Source organism: Labrus bergylta, chromosome 5, assembly GCF_963930695.1.
Source record: "Labrus bergylta chromosome 5, fLabBer1.1, whole genome shotgun sequence".
NCBI classification, from domain to species: Eukaryota; Metazoa; Chordata; class Actinopteri; order Labriformes; family Labridae; genus Labrus; species Labrus bergylta.
In genome coordinates, this window is record NC_089199.1 from 10,712,238 (window position 1) to 10,734,684 (window position 22,447).

Below are 22,447 nucleotides of genomic sequence, written 5' to 3' on the forward strand. Positions count from 1 at the left end.
AGCTGGCCTGCCTCCAGCTGGTTCTGAGGGCCTCGCAGTAGCTGGTTAACCCAGGCCTGGAGCATCGCTCTCCGGCCCTTGTGGCTACTTCAACCCACCCGCCTCCCCCAATCAGGCAGCTGGATGAACCTCCCTCTTCAGCGCTATGGAGTAGCTTGTAACACTGTAATGAGTTAACTTTCAGAATGATCTACATAATTTATTTCCTGCCCCCACAGGAGCTCGCTGAAGCATTAATTAATATCAGGCCCTGCTATCAGCATCCATCCCAGTGTGGGATTCCTTCTGGCTCCTATTTTTGGCACCAGAGGAATTCGATATATTTGTGTAACCAGACTGCAGTTTGTTGGACATCGATGAAAGATATTGCTTCCTTGTGGCTTTGTACACAGACTATGCTTGTGTATAAAGCGTGTGGCATGAAATCTGGACAGAGGTATAGGCCAGATCTAATGCCACTAAAACAAGCGGACCTTGATGAAAGAATCTGTGACTAAATCTAAACTATACAGTAAATGCCAACAAGTTGTTTGCCCTTGTTGCTGCTGGCAGTGATGTTTCTTCACACTCAAACACTTCAGACTTTGTGTAAACTGATTTCTGAAATGTGTTTTACCTCAACGCTCTTCTCTCTCTCTTTCTCTGTTTCCCCCTACAGAACTCAATAAGGCACAATCTGTCGTTGAACAAGTGTTTTCTCAAAGTGCCTCGCTCCAAAGATGACCCGGGAAAGGTGAGACTTTCAGTTACAAACAAGACACTTGTATGTAATCATGAAAAGAATAATAAGAGAAGAAAATGTTTAATTTCTCAGCTGGCAGGATATACAGTTTTGTTGGTGTTTATAATCTATCTCAGATGGAAAAATTTTACTTTTGAATGAGTGCCAGGACTCTGACGGTCTGGAAATGCATGGCATGATCGTAATCTACTATGAACCTTCCACCCCCACACAATTGTATTTTGAAATGTAAGGAGAGACTACTTATTTTTTGACCAGCACAGACAACAGATGTGGGTGAGGGAAGGCAAAAGTCAAAGACTGGTAGAGATGGGGCCATTACAGGGTAGAAGTCAGGTCATTTCCCACAATCCTAAGCCACTGAAGTAGTTTCTTAAGTTTATCCAAATGAGTAAAAAATATAGACCGGATTTCCTCTCCACTCTGCCGTCTCCATTTTTCTTCTCAGTATAAGAATCTGCAAGTTATACATGTTAATTTGACATTTGAATCTCAGTAGGACCACCTAGAATTGCCTATTCAGCTCGATTTCCTCCACAATCTGTAGCGACATCCACCTGATAAATAGCATCCACTGAGTACTTTATGAAGAGGGAACCTATGGGCCTATATTTAGTATGATGGTGTGCATAGGTCTAACCATATGTAGCCTAACCCAGATTTCATCCCGGCACTGTCGGAGCATACGCTACATATGCTTCAGGAACCACACAAATAATTACACATGCTTGTGTGCTCACAAACACGCACACGCACACACACACACACACCCCAACACATGCATCAAGAGTTACGCCTAGCAGTGTAGGGGATGGGGACTGAATGCTAATTTCATGTTTTGCTGTAATCCTCTGATATTGACACTCCTGGGAGCTGCTCCACTAAATACAAAATAATCTATTGCTGTATGGATCCCATTCCAAATGCATGGCCAACATGCTCGCATCCTTAATGTTTAATTTGGAATTTTCCTCACTCCCATCCCCCCCGAAGACAACTTCAAAGAGGCGCTAGCCGCTCTTGATATGTTGCATCAATATTGTAATGTGGCAGGAATATGAGAACTGCTGCTTGGATGAGATAGGAGAGTCATGTCGCTCTCTCTCTCTCTGAGATGGTATAAGAGATGACAGTCGGTATTGTACACACAAACATCGCTCGTCTACCTCAGGTAGAAATGCAGCCAGTGATGACTACCATCAATAATCTTCCTTTTTAATTGGTCTTACTCTCACACTGGACTTCCAGTAAGACCAGTGTTCATGTTTTGTGCGTCCTTTCTATATTTACACACAAAAGGGGAACATAATTTACGTTGATGTATGTAAATAAGCAGCATCATTTATGAGCTGATGGCTTCTCTGTTATCAGGATCTCTCTCTTTTTTTGCAAAGATCCTAGAGCCGCCTTTGTTTTATGGCTTCAAAACATGCTGTGGCGTTGCATTGTTTTTGCCCTAGACTCCATGGACTCCGCTTGGGTTTGCTACAGTATTTTTCAGTATATTTGTGAATAATTTAATGACTCTTTATATTTTTTTCCTTCAACTCTCTGAGGGTGGGTGCAGGGAAATACAGAAACTACCCTCCCATGAGGGTTAACTTAATGTGCCCCCCCCCCCCCCCAATTAAAAGGAACACCACTAAGACTGGCTTTGTTTCTGTGACTCCTCATTTTGAAACATCTGCAATTTGAAACCCTGCAATTAACCCCAGCATATCATCACAGCGATGGATCACATAGAGATAATTTTTTTCTCACCTTTCATACATTCTTCAATGAAGCTTTCTGTAGAAAACATGCGCTGTGTAATGAGGTTTCTGCTACATTTTTTGTTGCCAACATCGATACAAGATGTTTCTTCCTCTTTGGTTGATTGTGCTATGAATTATTCCCTAAGTCTCTGAGGAAATGTTAATTGACCCCAAAGCCTCACACATATTAAAACTTGTAATTTTTACCCCTGACAAATATAGGCCAACCCTGGCTTTTCGTTTTAACAACTGCAGCAGTTGTGTTTGTGAGCTGTGAAAATAAGAGATTTTCTTGCTTTTACAAGAACAAACCATTGTGTAGGCAGTGGTATTTCTATAGTTACTTGAGATACAGCTTGTTCTATGGCCTCTCCTGTTGTTCAGAGAATTTTGTGGAAATAACAATTATTTGCCTTGCTTAGGAAGTAATTTTAAAGGTCCTGATCTCACTTTCTCTCGACAATTGAGATTTTATCGAGGGCCATATGAAATATTAAAAATAAATTCCAAATTCTCAGGGCCTTAGGGTAAAAATCTGTACTGTAAGCTGTGTTCCTGTTGGTTTCGAAGAGGAACACGGTGAAAAATAAATTAAACAAGGCCGAATGCAAAGATAAATAATGCAGACTGGTTGTGGAATTGCTAGCTGCAGCCCCAGAGCCAGCCCCAACTGTTCACTTCTTGATTAGCCCCGCTCAGACCTTAGAAGAAAGCAATGCGGCAGGGCTAGCTCGCCTCGATTCCTGAGCTGAGACTGTGGAGCCTTCATCCTTGGCAACAGCGGTCTGACTCAGTACCTGAGGCTGGGGAAGTACTGCTTCAGGAAAGGCTTAGCATTTCACCACCACCAACTGCCCTCAACAGCCTCTCATTGAGGAGCAGCCGCAGAGGAGGAAAAGCCGAGCCTTTCCTACTAACAAAGCCCACCCACACGCCGCACAAACTCACAGCTATCAACTCAAATACAAGCTGATAGAACAGACTGTAGCAGAGCAGACGAGGCCTCCGATTTTTAAACAATGTTTTAGTGCCAAAAAGAGCCCTGGTGCTTTTTGTCCTGTCATGTCAGAGAGGAAATGTCTGTTTGTCGTGGGGTTGTCACAGGAAAAAAAGCAATCTTTTATGTTTAATCAGCTCACAGGTGTTTGTTCTGTCTGCAGGGCTCTTACTGGGCCATCGACACAAACCCAAAGGAGGACTCCTTGCCTACACGGCCAAAGAAGAGGCCGCGGTCTGGAGAGCGGGTGAGTGTGAGGAGGAGAGACAATTGTGCAAAGAAAACACATTTCTCTACATATGCTGTTTTTTATCAAAGCTTCTGCCTCCATCTCTACTTGGTTCAGGATTTATTTGTGCCTCCGTGTCTCTGTGTCTGCCTCAGTTTTCTTTTACTTTTGCTTTCCTTTCTCTCCCACTTTCTCCAATTTGCACACATGCAAACTAAAACACACACACACACGCAGACTCAGTAGGAGTCTCATGTCCAGTCTTTATGTAACTGCCTCTCCATGCTGCTTTGCTAGCCTGTCATGAAGTGGGGTCCTTATTAATAAACTATGCCCCAGGCAGCCATTACATACATTACATTCTGCACTCACTTTTTTTAACAAACATCAATTAATGTAGAGCTGTGCACCGGCTATTCTGAGGGGGAGCTTTTGTCTTTAATTATTGATGAGTTTCATCCAACGTTACGTACAGCTGTAGGTTTAAGTGAGGCGCTCAGATTGACCTGGCCCTGGGGCATCCCGACACATCAGGCTCTTGTCTTCCTTTTCCCCACATTGTGGATGACCAGAGGCTACGATAAAAGGAGGATTCTTTCCTCACACGCTAGTACACGCCATTGTCTCTAACACACACATACACAAGCGCAGAGACAACTAAAACTTAACATGCTGTTGACGTAGTCGCCCTACAGCAGCGAAATACTATCACATCCATTCAACCAACCGTGTCTCTTTGCTGCCATGAGATTTTATATACAACAAATGCAAAGGTACAGGAAGAGTGCATTATTTTTTATTATGCAGCTCTGCAAGAGTTTCAGCTAAATCTCTCCTGATGCAGTTCCGTTCATTTGAGCATGACACAAAAGAACGCACCCAGTGAGGAGTGTGTTTTCTGTAAGACTCGTGCGCTGAGCCAACCCCTCCTCCTCCTCCCCCTCTAGACACTGTCTGCCTACAGGCATTCCATTAAGAGTCTCAGACATTGAAAGTGAGAGTTTGTGAAATCTCATTTATGTTTATCATGAATTAAAAATGGTATTGTTGGCAGCCAATCCTCTTACAGTAAGCAGTTTTGGGAGACAGGCATGCCAGAGTTATCTCTCTCAACAGTGCGCCTATACACCAAGACAAGGGCATGTGCTTTTGTGTGTGTGTGTGTGTGTGTGTGTGTGTGTGTGTGTTTGTGAGTATGCACTGTATGTTTGGGTAGAAGGTGAGGATTGGGGATGGGGGCTGTCTACATCTTCTCAGAAAGCACAGTTCAAAGGTGACCTAAATAAAGGTGTTACTCTGTCATATGAATATAGTTCTATTTTTTAAGAGGTACGTATTTGGTCTGAGCAGAAGATTTGTCACAAACATAATGCAGGTATTTCTTTGCAACCTGCAGTGGGATCTCATGTGTTTAATAATTGGATGGTGTTGAATTATTATTTTTTTGTCTGCCTCCACACCCCGCCCCCAACCCCCACAGGCTTCTACGCCGTACAGCCTGGAGTCTGAGTCTTTGGGGATGGAGTGTATGATCTCTGGAAGTGCCTCTCCAACGCTGGCAATCAACACTGTGACTAACAAGGTACTACAACCAGCCATCCAGCCTCCAGCTCCAACACACACCTGGCTACACGGCTGCACCCTGACCCCACCCACTTCTCCAACCACCTACAGCACTATTCCCCACAGAGAGAGGAGCACTCTAGTGGAGGGGAGATACACATACACACATCAACACACTCACAAAAGCACATGCGCATATGCCTAAAGCTTCTCTGCAATGCAACCCACACCAAAATACACAACTCTCTGCACTGCAGCACCTTTTTCCTCTACAAAAACAGGCAGCAGGCTCTTGTTATCACCAGCACGGAAACATGATGCCCACACTGATACTTAGGGCTCAGCAACCTGATAGACCTTACACATTCCCTTGCAGACTTGCAATACAATACAGAGCACGCTGTATAGCCTTTCTGTATTCGCACCTGAAGTTGAGGTTGACGCCCAGAGTCGCGTTTCTCAGGCTGTGACCACCTTAAGCATCCAAACTACAGATGACCAACCCCTGCTGCTTGTTCTGTCTGCTCTCTGTAGCCATTTTATTTATTTATTTTTTAAATATGTGCTAAAGCCTGGAAACACTTGTACATCACAAAGCAAAGCTGCAGGGATTGCTAGCTGTTAGCTGTGAGTGTGTGTCGCTCACTCTGAAATTTAAATAGGCTTTTTAACCTTAAGCTCTCATCCTCTGAGCCCAGTGGGGGCAGCTCTCAGGTGTACTTTTAAAAAGCCTACAAGAGTGGCTTATTCATTTGCTGCAAGCGTTACAAAAAAAGGGTTTAATGTGAACAGGGGTGTTCAAAGTGAAGAGGAGTTAGCGTGTGTGTATGTGTGTGACGAGAGCATGAAAGTCTGTGCATATGTCGGGTGTGTTCTTACTTGTGTGTACATGCATGTAGAGTATGTTACAGAGTGTTTCAGCTTGTTTTGACGAATGTGTCAGTGGCGAGTAGCTTAAGGCTGCTTCCATGGAGAACATGTCGTTTTTCATGTTGCTGCAGCCGACAGATTCATGGGCCTAAGTGTGGAGAAAGATGACCCTTTTTCCTCTCTGATTGCTACAAACAAGCACTTGCCGCATCACCAGTCTCCTCCAGCAGTGACAGCATAATGAGGCCCTAATGTAAAGAGCTGACAGTTTAGAGTTTGGACTTCTGCCATCAAATACCTCCAGTCAGATAAGTCAGAATAGCAACTTGCAGAAAACATTAAAACAGCACACAAACATGCCAACTGTGTGATACCATGACGAGATGACAGGAGGTTTTGATTCGTTTTGTTCACCTGATTGTCACAAAAAGTGTTACAGAAGACAGAGTTTAATTGAAACAGATCTGAGGCCCTAACTCCTTTGAGAGAGCTTGTTTCTCACTGTCTTACACTGTAAACACAGGACAGGCCACGCCTCTTTCGGCGCAGTGTGCCAAGCCACAGGAATTCCCTCTATGTTTTTTTCTCCCTCCTTTTCTATTCCAGTCTCTCTCCCTCATTCCCGCCTTCTCACATAGACCAATGGGAGACGCTGGCAAGACGACTACTGAACCAGCAAGAATCTCTTTTTCTCTCTCTCCTGTCAGACATTCCTCACAAGATTGTCCTTCCCAGCTCTTCTTCTTATGCCTTTCTCGCAGACTCAGAACCCCCCCCCCCCCCCCCTGCACCCTAAGGTTATGTTCGTAGACAGCCCTAAACATTGGCAAGAATGTGATGAAGACTTGGCACTGAAGTGTGATGATGAAGGGAAAGAGAGGATTGTTGGAAGTGTGTTTGCTGATAAATAGTCTGGCCCTTTTTTTCCATCCTCTTCTCCCCGTTTCTCCCTCCGCCTCTCCCTTACTATTCACTCCTCATGCAGGGATTGTGCTGAACACTAGCTGGCATTGTTGGAGACACCTGGCCAATCTTGCTTTGATTTCATAATCCATGTCTCATGCTCCAGATTAGGCCTCCGTGTAAAAGACACCTCTGGCTTTCTACTTAATTCAATGCTAATAATAGTCAGCCTGCTAGCAAACACTGTACACAGTATTTATTGTGAAGCTGCGCCTGCCTGTATAAGCATGCCTGCCTCTGTCTGTGGCTTTGTTGATGTGTGTGTGTTAGCCTACCTTTTGCCCATCTATAGGGTGTGTATGTATTTCTACATGTATGGGTTAGAAGGGACTGGATGAATGTCTGTGACAGCGCAGGCTTGAGTGGGCGTCTTCACTGAGGGTTCTCGAGGGCTGGCGTAAACCACACAGCAGCAAGGTTTTCAAATCATCACACTTTACGGGTGAGGCGAGTAAAAATAGATTGTGGTGAGAGATTTAGGCTTAAAGCCTGTTTTATGACTTCATTACACATAACAGTTATATTTCTGTGGCATGCTGCTTTTGATTAGCATTGTAGCGCTGATTCGGTAGTTGTGCTTAAGCCTTCAGTCTTAGCTGCTCATTGAGTTCCCCTTCATGCTAATGAACACTAGAGCCAAGCCTGCACTGAGTGGAAGAAGGCTAGAGTTGCCTAATGAGCTTCTCTTAGAACCCTTCTATTCTACTCTTCCTCTTCCCTCTCGCTTGTACAATGTGTTGTTGCCTGGATTCAGCACGAGTGCTCTGTTTTTGAATTTCTATCTCATTCCAGCAGCTCAGGAGCCAAGCTCCATATTAAAAGCTTAATATGATCGGACGCTCTCTCTCTGCATGTGTGCTTCCTGGATTCGTACCAGCATGTTAGTCAGCCGGCCAATCAGCCAGGGCAGAGAAGGCAGTTAGGGCTGCCTTGGTTTCCTTGCCTCCTTGCGGCCTCTGTGGAAGCTTGCAGCGCTTCAACAGAGAGACAAGAGGCTTCAGTCTGCCTCTGCTCAGAGAGAGGCAGGGTGCTGGGCAGGGCCCGACCAATTTGCCCGCCTGAAGGCTGCTGCCACTGCTGTCTCATTGTGCTGAGCACAGAGCCCGCTCTGTTCCACTCACAGTGATGAGCAGAAGCCACCATGCTGTACTCAGTCATGGACAGACACACACAGACACAAGCACTCACACCAGTCTCAGAATGCCATGCTCTCTTCCACTCTGACACCATCAGTGCATTACTGCCATTCCTCAATCACAATATATAACTCAACACATGGGCTATTCTCTGTGGGTATCATTAATTTAATTATCTGCATCGTTCTTTTTACTATAAGCTTAATTGTCTGACGCCGCACTTTATTCGGGAAGGGTGGGAAGACTTAACCTTGTGAGACGATAATTAAGATTGTCGTCCTGAAGTGCTTCGGCTAGTTTTGCTGCTATATTGAAAGGTCAGTGTCTGGGATGCACTGAAATCCTTTGTTAGCTGTCCCAAATGGGTTTGCGCTTGGTGAGCAGATGTGGCTGACATAGCCAGTAGTGTGACCTTTAGTGATGGGAATGTCTCAGCTGTCTCCAGACCCCTTTACAAGTTCAGCTGGGACCCCTTAGAGACTGCGGTGAATGAGGAGTAGCACCTTGAATCACCCACACGTTCTAAATCAAGTGAAAAGAAAGTGCTGTGCATTTATGTCATTTTAATGTATGCAAAACACACACACACACACACACACACACACACACACACACACACACACACATACACATGCACACACGCACATGCATGCTCGGGCTTTACATTTCAAAACTGTAGTCAAAAAAATATATTTTATAACTTCACACCATTATGATTCATACCAATGATGCTAACCTGCATTACCTTGTGTGTGTGTGTGTGTGTGTTAAGTGTGTGTGCGTGCATTTAAGATAGAGCATAAGCTAATGTACATTTCTGTGTTCCAGGTGGCGTTATACAACACAGACCAGGAGGGTAGTGATAGTCCAAGAAGCAGCCTTAACAACAGCCTGTCCGATCAGAGTCTGGCTTCCGTCAATCTCAACAGTGTGGGCAGTGTGCACAGCTATACAGGGGTAAGAACAAGCTCATAGAGACATCACTCTGATGGGACACGTTTTAAGGCTCAGACTATGTCAATTTCCGGTTGAATGTAAAAACCTACCCAGACATAATTTAAATACATTCATTTTCCACAAGCAAAAACAATTTGGGGTACCCAGGTGGTCTATGGGTTGAAATTTTGACTGTGAAATGCAATGTTCCCAGTTTTTAGTTTTGCTGTCGACATGTGTTGCCCGTCATACATCATTTCTCTGTTTACCTCGATTTTATGGAGAATGCAAGAGTTTTGGCTGCAACTTGTCAAATATCAAAGCTTTCTAACACCCATTTGGCTTTGTGTGAGATGCTAAAGATGTGCAACAAACTTTTGTATTTATCAAGCTAGCTCTGTTGCGTGTAACACAAACATGGTAACCAACATCTTGGTACGTTAGAACAATAAAGCAAGTCGGAGGAGAACGCTCAAGGATGATAAGCTCTAGGAGCAGATATTTGATTTATCTGAAAAAAAAAAACCAGAAAGACGGTCCTAAATTCTGTTTTTCGTCTCTATTTGATCAGAACTGATGGCATGTTTATCCTGAATGGTTCAGGTTTTTTACTTATTGACAGACAGACTTCAAGACCCATCAAGATAAAATGTAATGTTGACCCAGTCAAACCGTAGTCGGTGAATGGTCCTGATGTGAACCTGTGAAGCCTTCTTTTTTTGATATGCACACTTCGATCTAGATAAAGCCCTGGTACACATACAGGACAAGTCAAGTCCTCTGTTGCCTCCCTGAAATAAACAGTTCACTGTATACTTGCGGAAGGTCACTTAAAGGGTTAAAAAATAGAGCAGGATACTGGTTGTCAGATTGCAACTGATGAAAGCCTCTCAGCTGAATAATTTTAACAGGATATTTGTATAAATTTGGTGGTGATGATGATCTTTTTTTAGCAGGAGCTGCTAAAGCCAAATTATAAATTATCATTTTATTCAAAATGTTCAAGCTGTAGGGAAGCCCCGGTAACTAATGAATGGAAAAGAAACACCGCAGGACTTAGAAAGTGTACTGTGTACCATATTTCATCTGATCAGAAAGCCCCAGGAGAGTTTCTTTTGAGGAGCCAGCCGTACCCAGCAATAGACCGCAGTTCAGGGTGGACATGCGCTGGAATAAAACATCAGGAAGGGGGTTAAGGGAAACAGAGAAAAATGTGCACGCTCCTGGAAGCCAGACAAAGAAAAGCGCTTCTTCTGATGTCCTCCCACCAGAGATGCCCCCTCTTTGGTGTGGTCCTCCCGCATCCTCGAGTGCTCCCTGCTTCAGGCTCTGGGCATCGATCGGCTCTGCCTGATGGATGTGCTCTCTCTCTCTCTCTCTCTCTCTCTTCTCTCGCAGCCGAAGCAGCAGCTCACAGTAAACACTCTGGCTTTATTATCACCTCCTCACTCTTACCCAAGCCAGACTGTGAGCCATGCTCTTCAGCAGCCTGCCCACATCTTGTAAGAGGAAAATGCAAAGATCAAAAATTGGACGTGGCCTCTCTTGTAATGCTAGCCCACAGTGGACACAGGTCGGATTCTGCTTTGAGAAATAGCAATGGGTTTTGCATCGCTGCCCTTGCTGTGATGAATCTTGTAGACAAACTTCTTGCTGGAGGGAACACTGCTCTCTGTCTCACACCCAGGGGCAGTGCATAACATCGACTGCCCACACAAATACATGGATAAAACGGCTGCTTATTTGTACAAGCTATTGGTATTGATTTTGTTTTAAATACATTTTGCCTGGCCACCGGAGTATTGGGTTTGTGTCCATTCCATTTGGTCTCTTAATGCTATGTGAACCAAGGCATTGACTGCTGACCTACATTACTGCACTCTGTCTAATTGCTCTATACATGTTGTGTGAGTGGCACATATTTAGATGGATCTCCTCAAAGAATTGAACCTGAAATTCCTCAGAGATTAAACATTACACATGATCTCATTTTGCTTCTGTGAGTCTTAAACTTTCTTCATCTCCTCATCTCCACAGGTGACCAGTCACCCAGAGCCCGTGTCCCAGCCCATGAGCCTCCAGCAGCCGCCCCAGTCCCAGTACAACATGCCGGACAGGGATAAGCAGCTCCTGTTCTCTGAATTTGAAGATCTCAGTGCCTCCTTTCGCAGCCTTTATAAGTCTGTTTTTGAGCAGTCCTTCAGTCAGCAAGGTGAGCGGCCACTTGGGAGCATAAAGTGGAAACCCCGAAAGAGAGCCTAGGTCTCATTCCTCATCAACAATTTTCCTTATGTTGGTTTGTCTTAACAGCTGAGCTTAAAGAGAGTCATTTAGAGCTAATAATGGAGCAATGGGCAGGTATTCAACAGGTTCATCTCTACTAATAGAGTCTTTGTCCAGAGCAAGAGGGAAAAGTAAGAGTCGAGAGTTCATGGATCAAATATTTAAAAGACAGTATTTCTCTCTGCATTTATTATATTTATTGTTAATTAGAATAAATACAGCATTGTTCTTGCTTCATATTTTTCAGATTACATAAAAGATGTCTGAGTCTTGTCATGTTTGTAATGTTTTGTAGGCCATATTTCATCAGAGGAGTTGAAGAGGTAACAGACAGAAGAAAAAAAAGTCCTCAGTAAATCTGTTGGATTTGAGGTTCATTTGTCATAATGATGTGGAGTTTATATGATATAATACATTGCTGTGGATCGAGCACAGCTCTTTCCAAAAGCCTGTGATTCCCTGCAGAACAAAATGCATTTTTGCTTGTAATCTGATTGACTGATAAACAAAGAGCACTTGACAAGCGGGTTATGAGTAGAGTAGACTGAGCTTTCTCTGTATAACCTACTTTCCTAAATCAAATGCATTTCATGCTAATGTTTTCATAGACTTTCTCTCCTTTAATCTATCATCTACGTTTCATTAGTTGAAAGTTGTTACCTTTTTTTATGCGCATAAAAGTGAAATCTCTTAGTCAGACAAGCTCTAGCAATTAAAAAGCGTAAATAATCGAGCTAGAGGATTTCACACTCTGCCGCTGTAGACAGTGAGCTAATTCACTGGCTTTGATAATAGGTAATGAGCTCGCATTATTATTCTGGTGTGGCGTTAATTGCTTTCTGTATTTCCCTGGTTGGACAATGGGCTTTCTGCGCCGATAAGAGATGCACCTTTGTCACCCCTGCAGTGAGTGTTACGTGCCGATTGTGGAGGTGCGGGGCTGGAGTCTGCTCTAAAAGCACTCCAGCGAAATAGGTTTACTGTGCCAAAGCTGTGAAGGACAGGGCCTCTTAAGACCACTCCCTGCCACTCAGAAGATTGCAGTTGTGTGTGCAGATGTTCATGCCCCAGTCGTGTCTGTTAAAAAGCCGAGCTACAGCACAATGAATTTGTCAAAGACGATCTAGAGCTGTGTCACTGGAGGAGAGAGGAGAAGCAACGGCAGCTCTGGCTCCTGAACCTCAGAGACGCAACTAATGCTGAGTCATTCCTCGGTACGACAAAATGGCAGCTGGTCTATCTCAAGTGTAAAAGTACTTCAACACAGATCCCTTTATTGTCAGATGTTAAGATGCAATATCTTAAGCAGTTTTTAAATGTGAAGATCCTGACTGGCTGTTTTTCTGTGTAGTGCATCACACCTTTACACTGCATGCCTGAACCATGCGAGTGACACTTAAGTTTGAATTAGGATGCTCCTTTCACCAGCAAGTGCTTAAATCAGAGGCTTTTTTATGTTTAGATTCTTTGATTCCTAGGTGACACCTGTAAGCCTTTTTTTTTTTCAAAACCCCAAAAATACATTTAATGGACAATGATTCTAGCACAACTATATTTTATATGTACATATATACAGTTGTATTTTTATATTTGACCAGAATTTGTAATTGCTGCAGGACAGGATCGCTGCCAACGAAGTTTTGTTGTGTTCTTTTATACAATGATATTAAAATACCTATTCATCCTATCCTATGTTTTTCAGCATAATAACTTCCTTTGTTTCTCAGGGCTGATGGGCATCCCGGCAGATTCCTCCCAGCAGACACACACCTCCTGCTCCTATCAGCACTCTCCCAGTGGCGCCATCAGCACTCAGAACAGCATGTCAAACAACCAACCCAACAACCACCCCAACAGCCACTCCGCCAACAGTGGCCAGGTGCCCCTGTCCCACCCCGGCCACGTCTCGCCCCACGCACAGCACCTCCCGCAGCATGGCGTCCCCCACAGCCAACACAACCAACACAGCCAACACAACCAACACGGCCAGCACAGCCAACACAGTCAACATGCACAGCACCCCCAGCATGCTGCGCACTCCCAGCACGGGCAGCACCCTTCGCAGCACCCATCCCACGGCCAGCACCCGCAGCAGCACACGCCACACCCCTCCCAACACACTCAGCACAGCCAGCACCCACAGCAACACGGACAGCAGCATCAGAGCCTCTCCCACCAGCCCCATCCTACCCAGCAACAGATGGCCTGCAACACAGGTAAGACCCTCTGTGTGTCATTGTCTGCCTCTGAACCCCGGTTCTGTGGTGTTCTCTCATCATCCTGTTCATCACAGACGCACATCAGCAAAGGAATAAACAATGTACTCACAAGTCAACATCATTCTGTCTAAATCCTCATTTTATAAGTCACAGAACTCGAAGAAATTATTAGGAATGTTTGTCAGTAAATTATCATCGGGTTTATGTTTTGTGCTGAGGTGAGAACAAAGCAATGCTGCATCCAGCGGCTTCTGCTGCTCTTAAAGAGTCGACTGGCTCCTCCTAGTGGCTATAGCACATAACTGTTTGAGAGCCTGACAAACGGTTTTATTTGGTGTATCCTTTTCACTCATTTGCATGCACGGCTATAAAAATGTGACTATATTAAAATGCTCATCTGGCTTCATTATCCAACCTACATTAATCACAATTACTGAAGCAGTTACTGTGCAGTTGTCCACGAATGATGTAATTAGGACTAAATCTGTATTTGTCCCAGGAGTAAACTTGCTATTGGAATAAAAATGACCTGTATCCTTCAAATCTGTCATCCTGTAATGTTACAGGAAGTATCCTGTGTGTATGTGTTGCAGGTTTACTGTCTGACTGGTACCCAAATCTGGATGCGCTGAAAGAAAGCTGTCGCATTGCTAGCAGCTATAACTGGGCTGATGTCGACCTTTCACCTTTCCAAGGTGCGGTTTGGACACCACAAATAGACCATATTGCATTTACAAATACAAAGTATAATTATTGAATTGTTTAGTTTATTTGACCAGGATTATGATTTCTCTGGATAACAGAGGAAACAGACAGTTATAGAGCAGATAGTACAGTACTGCCCCAGCTTCTGATTGAGTGCTGAAGTGTTGACACTGTGGATTTGATTATGAGTTTAATTAAACTGAGCTCTTCAATTAAATAACATTGCCTTCTGGTTTAATTACCAAAACAACAAGCTCAGCAGGTCAGTTTATCCAATTACAGTCCAGGATTGCAAGGTACGATGTTTTTTAAATATCACCCACTGAAGGTTACTGACATAATGAATATATATTGCAACTAGTTTTTGCTTCATGCTTGTGAAATAGCTTCTCATAAACCAAATTAATTTCCTTTGGACAGTCGGCTGGTGCAGTTTCATACATTTCATTGTCACCAAAGGCATTTTAATACATGCAGATACAGTCCAACTTTGACAGTAGCTCTTGTTGTTCTGTTAATAATTTTGTGTTTTATGTTTCTAAGGATTAAGGGACAGTATGAGACAAGCCGAGTTGAACAATTGGTCCCTGGAACCCACTCAGATTGCAGACCTCTGCTCGTCCATCAACCAGTTTTTTGCCCGCACCGGTGTAATCCAGCCACAGGGGGCAGTGCAGCCCACTGTTTGTCATGGCTCCATGCACCCCAACAAACCAAGCCAGCACCACAACACAGGTTAAACACACACTTCTTACCCCTGCTCACTCATTTACTAACTCATTTATATAACATGTTGTTATCTTTACTTTGTAATTCTTGGCTTGTGCAGCTAAGCCTGATACAGCAATATGTAGGTCATCATGTAGAAACAGCAGTTGTGTCTCCTTCTCTCATGAAGGGGGAAATAATCTACAATATATCAATTAACTTTTTAAAATCAAGCATTTACATTTGACACTTTAATCTATTTACTGGAAAAAGATCATGTCTAGAATATAAAACTGAATCAAGCTGCAAAGTCACTATAATTTAATTTATACTTTATTAATAACGCGAGGGGAAATTCAGTTTTACAATCTGTTTAATGCACATGCTACACAAACAGGCCGAAATACACACACATGCACAAACAGGATCCTATGGACATGCACTAATGGAGAGGGGTCAGAGTGAGGGGGCTGCCCACAGCGAGCGCTCCAGAGCAGTTTTGGGGTTAGGTGCCTTTTGCTCAAGGGCACCTCGGCAGTGCTCAGGAAGTGGACTGGCACCTCTCCAGTCGGTTGTGTTGGAGCCGGCGACCCTCCAATTCCCAACCCAAGTCCCTACAGACTGAGCTACTGCCGCCCCAATAATGCCTTAATGCTTATTTGTACAGAATTACTTGATAATCCATCTGTATTTGTAAAGCACCAATTCATAACAAATGTTTTCTTAAGACACTTTAGGAAAAGAGTGAGTCAAGAGCGCACTCTTTGTTATATATAATTTACAGGCACATTTATCAAGTAACTTTGGTGAGGACAACCTTCCCTGTTAGGTAGAAACCTCGAGCAGAACCAGACTCATGTTGTACAGCCGTGTGCTGTGACATTGCTGTGAGTTCAAAGACCTGAGGCTGCTCTCCCTGTATGCCAATGAGTCATATCTTTTTGGTTTGTGACCTATTAAAGCAAAAGCAACAAAAAAAAGGCTACTTCCTGCCCCTCATTACCAGCTGTATGTCATTTATGACAGGTTACAAAACATATACATTCATTTTTCTAAATTCAGTTGCATAATTTGTAGTGGCCTGACACTGTGATAATGATCAGTGTTTCACAGTAAAGAATAAAAACGGAAAGCCACATCTTGTGAAGCGAGAGTCAGACGATGAGACTTATCTCTGCTGACATTTACCAGCATTGAAACATTTTCAGATGCAAATATCAAACATTTTTAAACAGTGTTATTTTAATTTTCTTATCAGGAAATCTCTACATGGACTCCAGACAGAGTCTATCCTTGATGGGTCCTCCAGGATACCCCCACATGTCCCCCATGAGCACCGCAGGATCCACGATGACAGGTTACAAGAAGCTATAGTGGAAAAAAAGGACTGAAATGCTTCCATCTTAAAAATGAATGTTTTTTATTAACGATAACATGCTCTTTCTCTAGGACACCATGCACAGATGAACCAGCAGCACATGATACCTACCAGAAACTTCCAGATGCATCGCATGCAAGCTGATGACATTCAGGATGACTTTGATTGGGACTCCATCGTCTAACCCCAGACCTCCTTCTGCAAACAGAAAAGGGAGTGAGGAGAGGAGGTGGAAGCCAGAGGGAGCCAGGCGGAGCAACAGGAGGGGAGGAGGAGTGCGCTGTTGGTGGGATGCAGAAGAACATTGACAAGCTTTGTTGGACAAAGACAGACTTCAGAGTCCTGACATTTTTACAAAAGCAAAACATTACTAGAAAACGTTAGTTTGAAGACAATCATATTTAGTCGGACATGTAAAAGTGATCGCTTATGTACTTGTCTAGAGACAAGTAAACACATTCACGTCTAAACCACACGCTCCTCAGCTCCTCAGATGGCCCTCTCCCTCTCCCGTCCCTCGCCAGCAGCCTTCCAAAGTCCGAACCCCTCTCCCCCCTCTCCCCCTGCTCCGTAACTGTTCTGTGATTTGAGCGACGTGTTCAGCTTGTAATTCTTCTCGTGTTGACATCGGCCTCAGCTGCCTCTTGGATGAGTTTTTTCTCTCTTAAAAAAAAAAAAACTTATTTGGTTTTGATTTTCATTTGAAAGAAACACAGGCCATCTCTGTGAGTAACGTGATGGTGCTCGTTTGACGCTTTTGGGAGAAAACCGGTCTCGCTGTGGCTGCATGGGTGGTGAAGTTGTGTTTACAATAAGTGAGATTTTGAACAGGGTGTTAAATGATAAAGGCTTGATATTAAACAAACCAAGAGAGAGGGAGATCACATAAGGTATCATGATCTGTTCTCCTACACAACCAATGTGATCAGGCCCACGGCAACAGACAAGTTATGGGAATACAAGAACTTTTTCAAATGTCTTTCTTTTTGTTTCTGTGTCTCAAGCACTTCACGAGTGGATGAGTGTGAACGAAAGTGAAGAAAAGAAAGCAGGAACATTTTCTGTCTTTTATTCAACCCAAAGTAACCTGAGGTTTAAGTTCTCTGAGTGCATTGTTTTAGTTTAGTATAAATCTATCAGTTTTTAAGCTTTATTCAATCAAAAGATGTAACAGTAAGTGCTTACCAGATTCAAATTTTGAGCGAAATTGAAGGGGGAAGTTCATCAGTTTTTGATAAGTAACTTGTTGATCATTGAATCATTCAACACCAAAACCGAAAAAACTGACTGATACATCAGTGAGGCCAGTGTTGTCAGCTAGTCCCAGTTTATCCCAACTAGGGCTGTCAACTAGTTAATCACAAACCGCTGTGTTGTCCCTTTAAGCGCATCATGGATAAACCGCCGCAAAAAAAAGAAAAGAAGAACAACACTGCTGCATCTTTAAATGGGTCAAAAGTAACATCCACCTCATGACATCAAACATTTCACTTGTATACCTTTACTTTTTGCTGTTTTCATTCACTTTTTGATCTGTAACGAGTTCCATTTTCTGAAGTTAGGTTAATGCTGTAACCTTCAATCTACCAGAAGGTCCTTATTTTATTTCAAAATAAAAGCTGGGTTGAATTCAGTCAGCAAGTAAAGTACTCTCAGCTTAAGACAGTACAACTATTGAAAATAAAAGCCAAACTATTTTCATTTTGAAATGCGAATGCAGATATGCAATTCAAATTTCAATTGCTCACGATAAAGTATTGAACTTTTGCAAATAATCATGATTACATTTTGAAAAATCTTTTGACAGCCCTATCCCCAACACATCTGTAATGTCAAATATGTCAGGCAATACTCTTCATAGATATCAATAATATGTTCAAGATGATAAAATTGTGCCTCCACTTTAGTTTGTCAAAAAGAAAACTACATTTAAAAAAAACAATTTAACAAGGTTTTTGTTTTCTAAAAAACAACAACAAAAAACATGCAGACCAATTTGTCTGAATGTGACCTTTTAAACTTTTAGACATCATTATTCAAATCTTTCCTCATTCAAATTCTGTATGGGCTCTGGCAAACAAAACATGTGTCATACTTCTCAAATCAGCAGGTTGTGTTTTTATTGAATATATAAATATAAATATAAAGCTAAAGACAAAAAGGATGGCTTAGCTTAGAGACTGAAAGACTGAAAATAGTCTTGCACTGTTTCTGCCCACCATCCCCCCCATGATGCTTTGCAATCAACAAGATAAAGCTTGTCTTGTCCGTCCAATCTTTACTATAAGACGAGTAAAGAAGCACTCCTTGTATCAAGGAATGTTAGAATGATTTCCATTAGATGTGCCTGAGGGCTGATTGAGTTACCTGTGGAGAGAACAAGGCCAGGCTGCCGGCCATATTTTTTGTGCTATGCTAAGCTAACTGTCTTCTGAAGCTTGCTTTATATTTATCTTGCACACATGGGAGTTGTGTCGATCTTCTCATCGAACTATTGCGGTGAAAGGACGTTTACCAAATTGACAAACTCATATTTTAAAGAATTACAATTCCAGATGCAAACCATGTTTGAATTATAAATTAAAATGAAACATTAAGAGCCTGTATAAAATGTGAAAGTAATGTTTTTCATGCCTAATAAAATACAGTAAAAAGAAATCTTTCAAAAGTAGTAAAATTAGAAATCTGTCTTAGTCTACCTGAAAGAGGAAAGAATCTGATGTGGAGCTTTTTCAATAATGTGTTTATTTTTGAATGACCAATGATCAATAGGATATACATCAAATGTTGAACTTTCCCTTTTTAAAAGGTAAATAATCATGTGTTCAACTTTACTGTACAGTTTGTAGAGTGAGTTACCGGTACATCCAAATCCATGCCTTTATCTATCTATTGTACGTCAACGGTAGTAAAAGCTGCACTCAGTGTATGTCACATCTGGATTTAAAATTTTCAGTTATAATTTTTTTTCTGCCCAGTGTTTTATTGTAATCGTACAATAGCTTAAGATTTTGCTGTTATACAATCATTACAGAATGAGAAATGTGATTCATGATCAAGCTCATACAGTGTGTGTTTGTTGGTTTAACAATTGCTGAGTGCATATGTGTACGTTTTGTTTTGATTGCAATTTTAGGGCTGATTGATTGCTGCAATCGCTTTGCTTTCTATGAGCACAAAGCAGATGCACACAGGTGATCTGTGACAAATGTGTTTTATGTTTAAAGGGTTCCTCTCAAGCACAGAACGGGGAGATCGACCTGTGCTCTGTATCCTGTCACATGTGGCTCCCCAATCAGACAGGTGCTGAACTTTAGAGACACTATGTTAGAAAAGTTCACCCTTTGCACACTTAACACCTTTTGTTGGTATCCGTTTTTTAAGGAGCAAAGCACCTCCTGGAGCTCAAATCTAGCCTCTCCTTAATTTCAAACATTCATTTACTATCGGACCTGCATTGTCCACAACTGACAATATTTCTCCTCCCAGTAATACAGCTGAACTGATGGTGCTTGCATACATGACTAGGTGTGTCTTTGTGTAAAGGTGAAGTTCAAAATATTGGGAAAAGTCATTAATGTGTTTCTTTTCAAGAAGATACTTCTTCCCAGTTCTCCTGCTGCAGCCAACCGAAAGTTAGCCCTGAAAGTAGTGTTGTAGGACTAGAAATTGGTCTTGGTCTCAAGACCGGTCTATGGTCTCAACTCGGAATCAAAAGTATTTTACTCGGTCTTATCTCTGTGTCGGACTGAGCGGACTCCGGATTTTAAATCAAGACCGATCAAGATCACCACTGATTGGCTGTTTTTCCACATCATTACTGTGATTAGAAGAAAAAAACGCCCCCTTCTGTATGTCTTGGTCTCGGTTAGGTTGGTCTTGACTACAACACTACCTGAAAGAGTGAAAACAAGAGTAAACAGCTGGTATAGCTCTGTCCAACATGCAAGCATCACTAATACTCACTAATCAACACTTTGTATCTTTGTGTTTATCTGTACCAAAAACCTAAGTGTATAAAGGACTGTTTTTGTGTCATGCTTTGATAATTTGTGAATTACTGAGCATTAGAGGTGCTGAGCGGGAGATCTTTTCAGGATTGGACAGAGCAAGACTCCATGTTTCTCTGTTGTCACACTTAATGCTAAGCTAACTGTGTGGACTAACTGTAGCTTCCTCTTTATGGTAGAGAAATGAGAAGTTGTATGTTTCCAAAAAGATTAGATCATTTCTTTAAATTGAGTTATCAACTAGGGATTGCTGATGTCAGCATAATTCTGATTTCATATTTTAATGACAATCATTATTAATTATTTTTAATGATACTGTAAAAGGCACTTTCAAGATTCACCAGGTTCTGTAATGTGTTAGTAGTATATAACAATTTGTTTTTACATTTGAACCTCTCTAAGGTTATTTTAAACTAGAACCAGTCCACATTTTAGACTGCAAGTCTTCAGTCCAGAGCTGCACTGTGCACATGAATCAAGACTTCTTTTAGCTGATGATACTGCCGTTCAGTTTTTTTTTTTTTTTTTTCTTCTACTGCCAATCAAACCTGTCCACCCCTGCATCTTTCTGCCATGTTTTGTTTGTCTTTGCACATCAAATGTCAGCTGTATGTGAAGGATTTCCTTGCCTGTGGATCTTCTCTCTTGAGCTTTTCAATGCCAGGATTTCTTAAGTAGAGCTCAAACCGAGGGAAAAAAAAAAAAAACTAATTCAGTTGTGTGACCCAAATGATGACTCTTTGTGGCGAGGTGGCCAAGGGACTGCAACAGAAGATGAGAGAGGAGAGCAACAGTGTGTTTTCTTTCTAATGTACTTACAATAGAGAACCTCCTGTGTGTCGGTGTGAAGTTGAAGTGTGTCGCCGTTCTTCCAGGTGAAGATTGTTAACACACACAATACTCTTTTTTTAACGCAGCAGCCCCAAAGGAAACAAAAGGATTTGAGCTAAAACGGATAAAAAAAGGTGAAGACAATGACTGGATCACAATCAAATTTTACATTACGTCCGTATGTGTGGTGTGTGTGTTTTGTGTGTGTGTGAGTTCTTTTTTTTCCCAAAAGACGATTTGAATTTTTCTTTTTTTATTCCGCTGGACATGAACCTGCCAGAGAGATTACTTATCAGTGGGAGAAAAAAAGATGATAAGATACAAAAAAAAAAAAAAAAAAAAAAAAAAAAGCCTTGTTACAATGTGGGAGAGAACTGCCAACAAGTACTGCTGATCGGGGCCTATTTTATTCAGTGCTGGTGTGTTGTTGTGCTTGTACATATATGTCTTTTCAATCATCCCTTTTTTCCTCTTGGGGGTGGGGTATCAAGGCTGGGGGTGGGTCTTATCAATGAAAAGAGAGGAGGTAAAAGAATAGAGTATTTTGTTATTGTCCAATCAGAGGGTGACAGTATGTATATATCTATATTGTATATATGTGATGAAAATGCGTCGGCTTTTTGTGTGACACTACCTTTTACCTGTACTATGGTTCTACATTCAGTGTTTCAGTGTTGATAATATATATTTGGTTTGTTTTTTTGATTTTGTCTTTGTCATTTCTTGTATTTTTTTTTTCTCCTACTTGTCCTATTTTTGTTTATGCACGGTTTATTACTTTTGTTGTCCGATGAGGTGACACAGCTACTCTTTGTATTCGTTTAGTGCTGTAAAATAACTCAAGTGTTATTAGAATTGTCGATACCACCGCCCACCCCACCCCTGTCCCCAATATGCATGAATGGCACTTAAAGAAATAAAATATGGTAACTTCACTGTGGATTAATGTGCTGTTTGAGCTTTGTTCCTGAAGCTTTGTGTCAATATGACATAGGAGGTTATCGTTTTTAAGTCTCACATCATCTTCAGTACAAATAATGGCTGTCCAAAAACAGAGCAAGGAAATTACTTAGAAACAACTTTCCCATTATAATGTTGTCCAATTTTCTTAAACTCTTTACTG

The 22,447-nt window shown here is 42.1% G+C and overlaps 1 protein-coding gene across 1 annotated transcript in view; it reads left to right on the forward strand.

Annotated features, from left to right (window-relative positions):
* Window positions 1–22,264, forward strand: part of foxj3 (forkhead box J3) — a 78,227-nt gene extending 55,963 nt beyond the window's left edge. The window contains exons 3-12 of the mRNA XM_020628996.3: window positions 659–733; window positions 3,657–3,740; window positions 5,203–5,304; window positions 9,083–9,211; window positions 11,228–11,402; window positions 13,201–13,689; window positions 14,286–14,387; window positions 14,941–15,132; window positions 16,364–16,462; window positions 16,555–22,264. Of these exons, the coding sequence (XP_020484652.1) occupies window positions 659–733; window positions 3,657–3,740; window positions 5,203–5,304; window positions 9,083–9,211; window positions 11,228–11,402; window positions 13,201–13,689; window positions 14,286–14,387; window positions 14,941–15,132; window positions 16,364–16,462; window positions 16,555–16,667 (1,560 nt within the window). The 3' untranslated portion in view covers window positions 16,668–22,264. The remainder of the gene's footprint in view (window positions 1–658; window positions 734–3,656; window positions 3,741–5,202; window positions 5,305–9,082; window positions 9,212–11,227; window positions 11,403–13,200; window positions 13,690–14,285; window positions 14,388–14,940; window positions 15,133–16,363; window positions 16,463–16,554) is intronic.
* Window positions 22,265–22,447: the final 183 nt, after the last annotated feature.